This window comes from Corvus moneduloides, chromosome 1, assembly GCF_009650955.1.
Source record: "Corvus moneduloides isolate bCorMon1 chromosome 1, bCorMon1.pri, whole genome shotgun sequence".
In the NCBI taxonomy this organism is placed as follows: domain Eukaryota; kingdom Metazoa; phylum Chordata; class Aves; order Passeriformes; family Corvidae; genus Corvus; species Corvus moneduloides.
The window spans coordinates 2,644,467-2,657,560 of record NC_045476.1 but is presented as its reverse complement, the minus strand read 5'-3'; the positions used below and the strand labels follow the sequence as shown (position 1 = coordinate 2,657,560).

General features: G+C 42.0%; 1 protein-coding gene across 9 annotated transcripts in view; it reads left to right on the top strand.

The window, feature by feature from the left end:
- Positions 1-327: 327 nt before the first annotated feature.
- The window catches only part of NKTR (natural killer cell triggering receptor), a 38,436-nt gene continuing 25,669 nt past the window's right edge, over positions 328-13,094 (top strand). For 5 of the 9 annotated variants that reach the window (XM_032092816.1, XM_032092721.1, XM_032092635.1 and 2 more), the window contains exons 1-4: positions 596-700; positions 8,985-9,059; positions 11,328-11,435; positions 12,078-12,122. In XM_032092816.1, the coding sequence (XP_031948707.1) occupies positions 643-700; positions 8,985-9,059; positions 11,328-11,435; positions 12,078-12,122 (286 nt within the window). In that variant the 5' untranslated portion in view covers positions 596-642. Of the gene's footprint in view, positions 382-595; positions 701-8,984; positions 9,060-11,327; positions 11,436-12,077; positions 12,123-12,434; positions 12,463-13,094 lie in introns of those variants that run through there. The other 4 variants (XM_032092987.1, XM_032092910.1, XM_032092390.1 and 1 more) reach the window with 3 other exon arrangements.

The window sequence follows — 13,094 nt, the reverse complement described above, 5'->3', positions numbered from 1 at the left end:
ACGCCATGTCTAGGAGGGAGCGGAGCCCCCATCCCCTCATGGCGCCACTCCCTTCCCCCCCCCCCCCCCATCCCGGCAAAGTATGAGTTAAGAATTGGATTCTTTTTCACATTATTATCTTTATTTAAACATCCATCATTTTAAACGCGGCACGGGGGACCCTGGTCACGCGTCCCCTCCCAGCACCGCCCCCCCGGCCCCTCACGCAGAGGGCGGGAAAGCGCGGCGGGCAGGGCGGGCAGGGGGCGTGGCCTGGCGCGGCCATTGGGGCCGGGCGGGTAATGGCGGCCGGGGGCGGCGGCGCCGCCTGGCGGCGGGGCGGGGGGGCAGCGGGGGCTGAGGGGGGCGCGCCGTGAGGGGACAAAGCGCTGGAGCCGCCAGGTAAAACCCCGGGAAAAGGGAGCGATGGGAAGCGGGTGGAAGGAGGGGATGGGCCGCGCTGACGGCGTCGAGCCCGGCTGCGTGTTCGCGGCAGGATCCGCTTCCCCTCAGAACGGGTTTCCCCCGCCGCCCCGGGGTCGGGGCTGAGGCGGAGCCGCCCCGCTGTAATTGAACCCCTGGGTGAGGAGGGAGGGACGGAGGGAGGGATCGCGGGGGCTCCTTCTCTGCTTTGTGTCCAGGTGGCGAGGCCGAGGGGCGGCCATGGGGGTGCAGGACCGGCCCCAGTGCTTCTTCGAAATAGAGATCAACAGGGAGCCAGGTAAGGCTGTGCTTGGGGCTTTTAAATCACGTTTTTGCCTAAATAATGGGCCCAAGCCGCTAGCAGCGAGTTTGGCCATTGATGCGTTATTTCTTAGTTACTTTTTAATAACTTCGGATGTTTTCTGGGGTGCTGGATGCTCCTTATTCTCCCTTGAGATCGATTTTTATTTGCTCACCTGAATATAAAGGTTTGGCAGGGCTGGTAAACGCAGTTCTGAAGGTAAAAAGCCGTCTGGTGATGTATTATACCTTTTCTGTTACACCTTTGTTATGCCACTTCTGTAAACTATGGAAAATCGGGGCAGGCTGTGAGGAGACTGGATATTTACCTCCTATAAGTATTTTTAGTGATACAGTAATTAAAATTGGGAAGGAACTTAGGAGGTCATCTGGGCTAAATCTTCCCTTGTCCTGCTCAAAATGCGTCTTCTGAATGTAAAGGAAGAACTGGGCATTCAATCATAGAAGCACAGAACACCTCACTAGCTGGCCTGTTAAAAAAACCCGATAATGAAAATAAATCCATCTTTTAACTCGTATTTTCCCTGGGCAAGTGTAATGCCCAGGAGTGGTAGGCTGTGAGTTTTAATGCTGGAATAGCAGCTTGGTTCCCTCTTGTGTTTTCCCCTGTCTGTAAAGATGGGAGTGGGGATTTTTCTCACCCATCTCTTTGAACACGTATTTATCAGTGCATATTAGTTGTCTCACACATACTCCGTGCTTTATCTTGCTACCACTTGTCTCCAGAAAAATGAATGTATGTGATGTCTTCATTACGCTTTCACTTTCATTTTCTGCTTCAATGTTTCTCTGAAAACCTTTGATTTAAGAGCTTATATCGCCGAGATTCCAAAATTCAACTGCATTTAGATGCAACTGAAACCTTTTTAGCGTTTTATTTTCACCACGATTTCAAAAGAGAGGTTCTGTTCTAACTTCAGAGACCTGGTAGGGCGTATCTATAAATCTGTTGCTATTGTAACTCCTATCTGAGTTATTTTGATTGACAGTGTGTTTTCTGAGTACTTCCAGTGAACAGATAAGTGGTGATGTAAATGGAGTTTTAACATGTTCCGTTGCTTTAATTTCGGGTGGAATTTACTATGGGATGAGACAACTAAAACTGTTTCAGGTTGGGTAGGTCTCCAGTTAGGAATGGTAGTTTGATGGGATTGATTTATAACAAAGACAATTCATTCTTCATCTCATTTGCTGTTAGTCTTTTTAGGTTTAGTGTGGGTTTTTTTGTTCTGACTCCATCTGAAGGATCTCTCCCTGCGCTGTTTTCTCTGCTCTTCCTGCACAGGTTGCTGCTCCCATTTCATGATCTCTCTTCCTGCCTCATCCACTCCTCAGCCTTGAGCTGTGCGTCTTGAGTGAAAGTGGATTACTTTGCTTTCCCCCAGACCTATTTGGGTTTGGTGACTGATAGAGCTGTCAGAGAGGAATTGCAGCGTTGGTGTTCTTGGTGGTGCAGAGCTTGGGTTACCTGGAGCAGACTCAGGGCTTTGGCTCTGTTTGTGCCTGTCTGCATTTATTTTCTCCTGAAAGTAACAGGAATCTCCCAGCTGCACATCAAACTTGGAGCCCTGCTGGTTTCATTGCACCTGACTAATGGCTTGGATTTTTGCAGGAAAAATGCCAGTTTGTAAAATTGGTGTTGGGACTTGCTTGCTGTCTAGTCATGCTACTTTATTCTGGTGCCTGTTTATTAATTCACCATGCAAGTCTGTCTTGGGATTTAAGGATATATTTAAAAAGCTTAAACGTTGCTCTCTTAGCTCTAAGATGACCTTCAAAAGCTGAATCAGGTGGTAAATCAGTGCTTCCAGGTGATACCAGGCGCTAACTCTGAGGGATGTGGTCTCCTGCTGGCACTAGTGAGGTATTCATTTTAACTTTTAAGCTGCCAGTAGATTTTCAAATGAACATTTTGCTTAATTGACTTCAGTAAATAAGCTGATGTGCTTGTTCATTTTTAGGCGATGTAGGGAGGAGTGGGGGGCAGAACAGCCCTGCATTTTGTTGCTAGCCAAGAAAAAAGGCCTTGCCCCCACCTTGTGTGCACTAAAAAGCTGAACTAACATCTCCACAAAATGCAGAGAGAAGAGGACGTGCCTCTTGCAGCACTGGAAGCATCTTTTTGCCTGCAGAACACAAAACTGTGTCATTTTTTACACTGTAGGTTGCTGGGAGTCCAAAAATGTTCCCCCCACGCAGCTGCCAAATCTTGGTTCTCCCCTTCCAGGCTTTGCTTGCCCAGTGTGTGTCAGGATACCTGTAGCAATTAAAAGTCAGGTCAGTTTTACTCTAATAAAATCCCTTAGAAAATGCAGGAGTGAGTATCTTTGCTTCCAGAAGCTTTATTACAGCTTTTGTGTCTATATTTTATTACAGCTACAGAATCTTGGAATAAAACTCAGTGCCAGCTTGTACTTGCCTCTTGCAGTGGGGCAAACTTTGTTGGTTGGTGTTTCTTAAGGCTAAATTTAGGCTGCTTTTAATAAATTGCCTGTTAAGCATTTTTTTTTATGAATGCAGGTTGTGGCTCATAATTTTTAAAGGGCAAATGGAAAATAAAACAGGAAGAAGCATTTATTTTGATACTGGCACAAACAGCGCTTCTCCCTTCTTTTGGGCCCCTCACCAGTGGATTTGGGCACATAGAGTGTGCACACAGGATTAAACTGCTTACAGTATTCCAAGAATTTTGGGATGGCAGCAGATGCCTATTTAAATAATTCTGTCTTTACTCTGTGAGGCAAAATCTGTGTGAAGCTCCAGCCTTTCAGGTACCGTGATAATTGGAACAGATGTCCCACTAGGATGTCACAGATGCAGTTGGCTGCTGTAGCAGTTCCTGTGGCCATCCAAGATCTTTTTCCCATATCCCCCCTCCTCACCCCACCCCCTGACTGGTTTTATCCATCATAAAGTATGTTAAATTTACTCATTTTTGCTCTGTTTCATTCTTATTCATAGAATAATTTTCTTTATCATATCTCTTCTTTTTTTCTTTTTTTTTGCTTTTTTTTCTCCTGTCTTCTGTTACTGTTTGAGCCCTGGCTCATTGATTTGTTCCACTTCAGTTTCTTTCGTTCCTGGGGTATGTCCCTTCCCTTATCAGCCAGTCTGGTCTTTCCTTACTTCTCTCTTTCTAGTCACTTTTGCCTGAAGTTTGGTGTGTTTTGAGATTTCAGCTGCTATGAATTTATGTGAAATGAGCTCCACTGCAAAAGTCATTGTATTGTGCTTCCAGTAATAGACCCAGCGATGCCTTGTGGGGTTTTTGTTGCCTTTCCTGAAGAGAGAAATGTTCTCATCTGGCTTCACATTAACTTTTAGTCTTTTGAAGGGAAGAAGTTGTATATTGGCAGAAAATGGAGCAGCGTGAACCCAGAACTCTGGGTGTCCATGAACCCCATGGGCAACCAACCCACTGTGTGTGGGACAGCAGGAGCCAAGGGAGATCCCATATGGAGATCTATCGGGGTGCTAAGATGGAGATTTGAAAGGAACTGATTCAATAAAAATTTTTTTCAGAATAATCAAGTGGAATTGTTGTCAGTGCAGGATGAAATGAAGTCCCTGAAGACTCCCCTTGAGGTCTGGAACAAGTTGGATGAGTAAATAAAAGACAAACTGATCAGCCTCCTCTGCCAGGAGAAGGCCAAGTGCTGCCTCTCACTTCCATATCCCTGGGAAACTGAAGCCAGGGAATGTTTGTTGTGTGCAGTTTGGTTTTCTGGAGAGCACGGAAGAAGGGAATGGAGGGAACTTCAGGTGGTATTTGTGGCAGAATGGGCTCAGGGAGAGAGCTGGGAAGAGAAGTTTATGGAGGTTTTCCTTGCAAAGAGTGCAAGTGGGGCACAGAGGTGTCAAAGTGTCAGTGTCAGAACTACAGATCCCTGCTCAGGGGAACAGGGGCATCCATTCTTGAAACTCATATTTTAAATGAAATGTATTCTTATTCCACAGCAAGCTTTTATTTCCTTGAAAACTGTAGCCACATTTCTACTTTGAAGCAGTTTTTTAAAAAAATTTTATCTGCATTAGCGTTCACAGATTTAGGGATAAACAAATTAATAGAATTCAAATAGGGTCCTTTTAGTGAGCTGTTATTTAAACTTGGATGCAAATCTGTCTGAGCCTTTGGGCCCTTGGCAGCCATCCTGGGCTGTGCATCACTGTCTTAGTGGTTGTAATCCCTGCTTTCTCCTTCAGCAGGATGTTCCTGCTGATAGGGTGGGAAAAGTACCTCTTGTTTGGCTCACTCTAAGAAATTGAGGAAAGATAAAATCCAGTAGATGCAATTTTGAAAAAACAGGGTTATTTTGGGAGTGTGTAGCTGAATTTGATACCTGTGTGGTCCAAACATAATGAAGTGTAGCAAAACAGTTCACACTACTTGGAAAATAACTTGAAACAGTTTGTGTTTGGCTCCCAAGGTTTTTTCCAAAAAGTTAACCAGCTAAATTGGAAGATTTACCTTTGAAGCAATAAACACTTGAAATCAATGATTATTTTAATAAACTTTGCTAGCAGGAGCCCTTATTTCAGTGTAGCATGGATATTCCTACCCTGAGTTTTTACCACTTAATTTGAATCAAATATTAGTTCTTCTTCAGCCGGAAAATTGTTAAGGAGTTCAAAAACAAAAGAAAAAAATTTTATCTTTTAATTTGAAGACAGAGTTCTGAAATTGAATTATTTCTGGTCATTTTGCCTTCTGGTTTCTCTAATTGGTACAGCTCATTAGCTGCAGAGAGCACTTTATCAAATTTCTAAACGGCTCAGATTTTATATAGGCAGCACTTGCTGTATGTAATGTACATATTTCTTTCGCCACTTACTCTAATTCTTTAAAAAATAAGTTCAAAGCCTGCTAACAAATAATACTTTATCAAACTACTGTTTTATAAATAATAGGCAAATGTAATCCCAGCAGTTTTTACTTTAGCCTGGAGTTGAGGTGTCTGTGCAGGCTCATTTCTTGGTTAAAGCCAACTGAGGACTCTGAGTAGGTTTGCGAGCAGCTTTTGCCTACTTGACTGGCTCTTTTTAGCAGTTTTTGTTTATTTATTTTAGTTTACTGTTCAAATATTATGGTTAGTCACAGAGAGCTTGTTCCCTCATCAGATAACTTAACCTTTACATCAGGGAAATGAAGCTGAAGAAAGCATTGGAAATTCTCTTTCTGCACTGAAGGTGGATCATTTCAGAGAAGAGGTGTCTAAATCTGGGGAGCTTAGTAGCATCTCAGATGCTTTTTTTATCTGTGTTATATCAGCATATACCTCAGCTCCAAGTTTAAAATGAGATTTTTTTTCTTTGTGAGGGATGAGGCAAGAGAAAGATTTGTAGGTTCTAATCATACATACTTTTATTAATTTTTTTATTAGCAGCTGTTCTTTCATGCATTTTTGACCAAGGTGTGAAAATGTGTTTGATCTTTCTCTGGCACATTTAATTGCCTGTTTGTCAGTGGGAAATATAACCTTTCAGTGATAATGGTATTCATGCAGTTGCAGTAAAATGCAGACAGTAACCCAGCAGATGGATACACAGTGTGGGGTTTGTGTCTCAGGAGCAGACGGCAGCATTTTCTGTGGCTGGATGGAACTGGGTAAGCAGTGCTCCAGGTTTTATGGAGGAGAGAGCCCTTCTCTTATAAACAGCATCTGTAATCTTTGGATGTTCAATATGTGCATTTCAATTTGTAGGAGTTGAAGGGCAGAAAATGACCAGGCTGGATGGGGCATGGAGTAACCTGATCTAGTGGAAGGTGTCCCTGTGCATGGAACTGGATGATTTAAGGTCCCTTCCAGCAGGAATCATTCTGTGATTTTATGAGCGCCTGGCAGACTTTGTTATTGACAAAGCACTGGTGAAAAATACTGCTGAAACCGATGCCTCAGTTATGAATGTCTCTTTCCATCTTCTGCCTTGTCATCTGCAAGAACATGAGTTCTTCCAGAGGAACATGGAAGTGCTGATGTCTGCTGCTTCAGGTGCTAAATGTGGTGGGTTTGTAAGTAGGGCTTGCAACCAAAATCCTTCTACAATTTATGCCTCAGGGTAAACGTCCCTTCTGGAGCCTGCAGGGACTAACACCCCTCAGTTACTTGGCTGCTGGCACCTTGGTGAAGCAGCAGCTGTGCTGGAGAGTAGAGTGGGGGTAGTGACAGCTTTTTCCCTGGAAAGTGTCGTGTGGTATTTCACACAGTGAATGCAGGAGGAATCTTTTGCAGAGACAGAGAGAGCTGGGGCTGTTCAGCCTGGAGAAGAGAAGGCTCCAGGGAGACCTTAGAGTCTCTTCCAGGACCTAGAGGGGCCCCAAGAGAGCTGGAGAAGGGCATGGGACATAAGCACATGGGCATGGAGTAATGTGTCAAGGAGGAGTGGTGTTAAACTGAAGAAGGGTAGGTTTAGATGGAATATTGGGAAGAAATTCCTCCCTGTGAGGATGGGGAGGCCCTGGCATAGGGTGTCCAGAGAAGCTGTGGCTGCCCCTGGATCCCTGGAAGTGTCCAAGACCAGGTTGGACGGAGCTTGGAGCCACCTGGGATAGTGGGAGGTGTCCCTGCCCATGGCAGGGGGTGGCACTGGATGGGCTTTAAGGTCCTTTCCAACCCAAACCATTCTGTGGTTCTCGCCCATGATTCTGTAAAATCTGGATGTGGCTCTCTAGAGCACTTGGTTGCTGTTCAGTTTGGTGCTTTTGCAGCAGAAGAATGGGAATGGGACTTGTGCTCCCCTGAACTCCTGGGCTGTAATGAAAATTGATAACTCTTCTGCTAAACTGTCTTCTCTGTTGTGTTCTTTGTAGGAATCTTCAATCCTCACAGCTTAGAATGGTCTCTTCACTTGCGAATATTGTGACAAATTGTGTCACAGTGATAGTTCCAGAACTGCTGTTTGATGGGGGATCTTTGGATATTCCCTATTTCTTCATTCTTTGGACACTTTCCCTACCCATTTCCTTTAGATTTCCCTGCTGTAGTGATGAATGCTCAGAGAACATTCTTACTGCAGTTAATGAGATGCAGACATTTCAACAGCTCAAGGCGTCTTGAATTTTTATCTGAGATTATCAAGTACGAGTGGTGTTATTTTATTCTTCCTTTCTGAGCTAACAGTTCACCTTGTTATCATTGTATATATTTGGACAAAGCCTTAAACTGAATGCAGTTTCTTAAGAGCCTCTCAAATTTTTTTTGGTGACTAAGTATTGAATGAAATACATTTGAACTTCAATTGTTTTTTTTTTTTAAAGGAAAGAAAAGAGAAGTTATTCTCGTAGTTACTTTTTTAAATTATGACGTTTTACCAGTGTGCACCACTAGAGTGTAGTGCTTATTGACGGATTTTTACTGGTCTCCTTGTAATTCTGCCCAACAGTGTGGCTTCTATGGATTATTTCACAACCTGCAGAGATACCAATTTTTTTTTATTAATTATGTAATTTTTAAAGATTTCATATATTCGAGAGTGATTTGGTTTGGGTTTTTTTTTTTTAGTACTATACATCCCAGTATCTTGGAAAATGAAACAAAAACTGTAAATCAGTTTTAAAAGAGTTTTCTTTATATTCAACCACTTTTCAGCAGTATTTTAATAGTTTTAAGGAAGGTATGTAGCACAACTACCACTAGCAGCAAAGAGAAAATATTTGGTTCATGGTATCTGGCAAGTGAGGCATTAGTCCTGCCTGCCTCCCACCTTCCCTTTTTGGTTCATTTGGGTTTTTTTTAAACTAAAGGATTTTAGGCCAAGAGTGCCAACGCATCTGTAATCCCCAGCACAATATGGAACTAAGCCAGTTGGACTTTGTAGGTAATGATCACAGGGAAAATTGTGGAAATGTGATTATTAATGTATTTGTATAAACACAGTAATTGGGGAGGGAATTGCTCCAGCTCTCTGAGGACCTATATTTATGGGAAATCATTTTCAAAATGGGAAAGATCTGACATGATAAACTGTTTTAGTAAATCAGCTTGGCTTTCCAGGTTCAAATCACAATGTAATCTCTAGGACTTCAGATTAATTGGATGTAATGATATTGCTTAATGTTCTTTTTTTGTACAATTATGTTACTGTTCTTTCTTGCTGCTTGTTTTAATATGCACATATGTAAGATGTTTTCCTATTCTGCTTGATAAAATCACCTTTTCTCACTAAAATTACATTTTTAAAACACACAGATTTATTTATGTGCAGATTTTCTTATTCCAAACAGTTCTAAAACTCTAATTATTTTTTTAAAAATTATTTTCTAGTTGGTCGAATTATGTTTCAGCTCTTCTCAGACATTTGTCCGAAGACTTGTAAAAACTTCCTTTGCTTGTGCTCGGGTACGTAGCTGATATTTCAGATTTTTATTGTTACTTACAATTACTTTTTTGTACCAGTACAAAACACAGCCAATGCAAGGCCTGTGCCCACCTAGGGGTAAATTATAATGGAGAAGGGATGCTGTCCCATTCTGGACCATATAATCTGCATAAAGCCATCATCAAGCCAGGGTATTTTTGACAGATGGAGGAGGACAGGGTGATTTGGGCATTGCTGTCAGTAGTAGATTTGGCCTCTGGAAAGGTCCTTTCTGCCCAGACAGAGGCTCCTGCTTTTAAATTCCAACAGCTGGACTTGCAGACTGGCACTTGCAGATCCTGCCCACCTATGGAATAAACACAGGCCCATCTGCTGTGGTGCTTTGTCAGGAGCTTCCCTTCTGATTTCAGATGGGCACCTTTTGGCACCCAGTTCAAAGTGTGTCATGTTGAGCTGCCAGTCCAGGTGTTACCAGAGCAGCTGAGTTCTCCTCTGCCATCCCATTTTCAAGTGATTTGCAGGGCATGGAAAGAGCTGCTTAGGCAGGAAGGATGTAAGTAGATGAGGCTCAAGGACAATGAGTTTTCTTTTCCAGACAAAATTCATGCATGTTTAGAGCAAAAAGAATAAGGCTGGTATTTGGCCTGAAACAAGAGAGAAGCTGAGCTCACAGGCATTGTACTGGTTGTTGTGGAAAAGTGTCTGAGCTTAGGGAGGTGCTGCAGCTCTTACCAGTGGAACAACTGGTGTGGCTTTTACCTGACTGGGAAAGTACTGTCAGTACTGTAAAGGGGAGTGAAAAAAGGGACTGTGACTTCTGGCACAGTCAAAGCTCCCATCTCAGTGTACCAACTCAATTACATGGTCAAGTGCCATGCAGGATCCCATTCTCTAAGGGGATTATCCATAGCCCTGAGGGACATCCTGAAACGTGACCAAAATGCAGGCAGATATTCCATGGTGTTGTTTGATGAGAGGTTTTCAATGCTGTAGCAAAGAGAGGCATGTTTTGGGGAGGAGTGTGTCCATCCCTGTAATAAATGGCTTTGCTTGCATAACTCATGTGGAAAACAAAAGTGGGGTAGGACGAGGCATAGTTTGGGACTGTGGGTGTGGAGGGCCAGGTAAATAACTCTCATGAGTGAAGCATGATAAACAGCAATGCCCTGAGTGGGTTTTGTGCCACAAACTGCCCTTTGCCCTCATCCTGGCAGTGATGGGCTTGGAATGGCAAACCTGGGATGATTGAGCTGTCAGTTAATTTGGGGTGGCAGAGTAATAGATTGCAGAAGGGGAGTGTTGGCTCTGGGTAATGAGTGTACCTGCATTTCTGAGAGTGCTACATGGTACAGAATATTGGGTTAAATGTCTCTAACCCAGTGTCAAATACCTGTTCCATTACCAGTGACGGGATGAAACTGACCATTGGGTTATTTGTCCTGTCATGTATCCTGCTGATTTGTGTTTCATTACACAGCATCTCCTGTATATGTGGATAATGTGGGGGTTTAACTGTTGCACAGTGTATAATATTATTATTATTATTATTATAACCTTTTACTGTTAATTGCCACGTTCTGCCAGCTCTCCTCTTCTGGCAAGCTCAAGTCAGTGTCTCTTGACCAGTATAAATCCCTCATGAACCTACCATATAGGACCTCAGCCCTCCCAGTCATAGTGACCTCATCCCCAGGGCAGCTTCTCTTCTGAATTTTGGAGGAAATGCTAATGAAATTGATGTTCTGGGACCACCTAACTCAAAAATCACCAGTCCACCTGATCTAGAGCTGGCATTAAGGGAGGGTAGCCTGACAGTGTGCGTGGATTGGTGAAGGCGTGGAAGCTTGGGGTAGCTTAATCCCACTTTTCCAAGCGTGGATCACATTGAAACTCAGTTGAAACCTGTTTTGAGCTCACATTTTTCTTGTGGGAATCATCTGGTTCATCCAGATGTGTGAGTGGTTTGAAAAGGATACTGTAACCTGCATAGGAGTGTAGCTGTAACCACAGAAAATAGTTAACCCACCATTATCCTGGACTCTTGTCTTACTATAAATTATCCTGAGTGGATTTACACACTCCTGCTTGTGGGAAAGAGGAAATTATTTTAGGAAACAGCCTAATTTTCACCCAAGAGGTCCCTTGTAAAAGGCATCAGGCAGGACTGTGTTATCTTTTACAATTTTGCTATTTTAATGGCTCCCATGTCCATTAGAACTAGGGAGGGAAAACCCTTGGAATTTTTTCAGTGACAGTCTGTGGATTCTTTTTGTTTCACCTCCTTGCAGGTGAAAAAGGAATTGGCAAAACAACTGGAAAGAAGCTGTGCTACAAAGGCACCACATTCCACCGTGTGGTTAAAAACTTCATGATTCAGGGTGGGGACTTCAGCGAAGGTAAAGTGGGCTTTTAAAACTGAGAAGTTTTAAATGGAGCAGAAATGTTATAATTTGTGGTCATAATATAGAACTTCAGAAAATACCATGAAAGTATTGGTTCCATTAAAATATTTTATTTGAAGTGTAGCATAGATCACCCATTTCCTTGTTAATTTTTGAAATTCTAAAACGTTTCAACTGCTGTAATATTTGTTCAGAAAAGCGTGTTAAGAACTCCTCACTGGAAGGTTTTATGATATTCCATCTTATTAAAACAATTCCAATCCAAGCTGTAGCCTTAATTTCCTTTCACTTCTGTGTCTGCAGTAGAGGCAACCCTGATGATGTTCTGTTGGTACAGGAATGTAACTGTTTAAATAAGCTCAAAATTAATAATAAAGCAGTGAATGAACTAGAAATGTTTTAAAAGTCTCCAAAAGGAGTTTTCCAGGATTTTTTGTTTCTTTCTCTGCAGTAAATCCTTTCCTGAAATACCTGTCCTTACCAAAATGTTTGTTTTCACTGTGTCCTGAAATGCTGAGGAGGGAATGAGCCTGAGGAGGGAATATCCTGTTTTGAGAGTCAAGTGCTGGTGGAATGTTATGCACAGCTTTTGTATAAATGCAACAAAAGTTTTAATTGCTGTTTTTTAATGTGTAGGTAATGGAAAAGGAGGTGAATCTATTTATGGTGGCTATTTTAAAGGTAAGAGCAAATATGTCTTTGCAGATTCTTTGTTCAGTTCTGAGATAAACAAGTCTTGATTCCCAAACTACTTAATGAAAACAGGTCCACTCATAGATCACCTTTTGCATGAAACTAATGTTGCATGACAATTCTTTTTATATGCATGACTTCCGGATAATTTTTTTGTTAATATTTAACTTAAATTGACAATTAATTAAGGCTAACATTATTGGTTAAACATGACTTTCAGCATGGAGGCTAGGCAACTTTATTCATGAATAAACTCCTATCTTCCTGCCTAAAACTGTCAACATATTCTTTTGTTTATAGAGAATGTGGTCTTTTGCAAAATGAAAAGGTAAGAGACAAAAGCTCAGTAACACAAATTCAAACTCTGTTCCCTTGTCCCCTCCCTAGTAAATATATAGACAACTGCTAAGTCCCTTTGTAGATGGATATCTGTGTTGCTTGGAGAAATGAAGAGTTCTGTGCCTAACCTTTCTGAGGGTTAATGACTTATTCTGGGAGAGAATTCACATAATTCCAGCTCTAAACAGTGATTTCTTCTTTTTTTAATGTCCCTTCTCCTCCCCTTCCCTACTCAAGGTTTGTATGCTTAGGGTTCATTTCTGAAAGGGTTTGGCTTTATTTATGTGCTATGCAAGTCATTTTCCTTGCAAAGAATTGGTAAATAAATGTACACTTACCTCTCTTAAAACTGTTGGAAGGAAAATGGTGAGTTTATAAAGTATTTGTTTAAAGACATACAGTTATTTCTTGAGAAAACCAGGTGGTTACTGTGATATTCAAATGTTAAGATACTACATATAGTTATTTACAGCCCCTGGTTCTGTGTGTGTTTCAAGTTGCTCTGGTTAAATGCATGAAAATAAGTTTCTCTTTAAAAGGAGTCATAGTTTGATGCTGGGAGTATTAAAATTTTTAGTCAAGGAAAGGCTTGTACAGCTCCATTTACTAAGAAGTTACTGA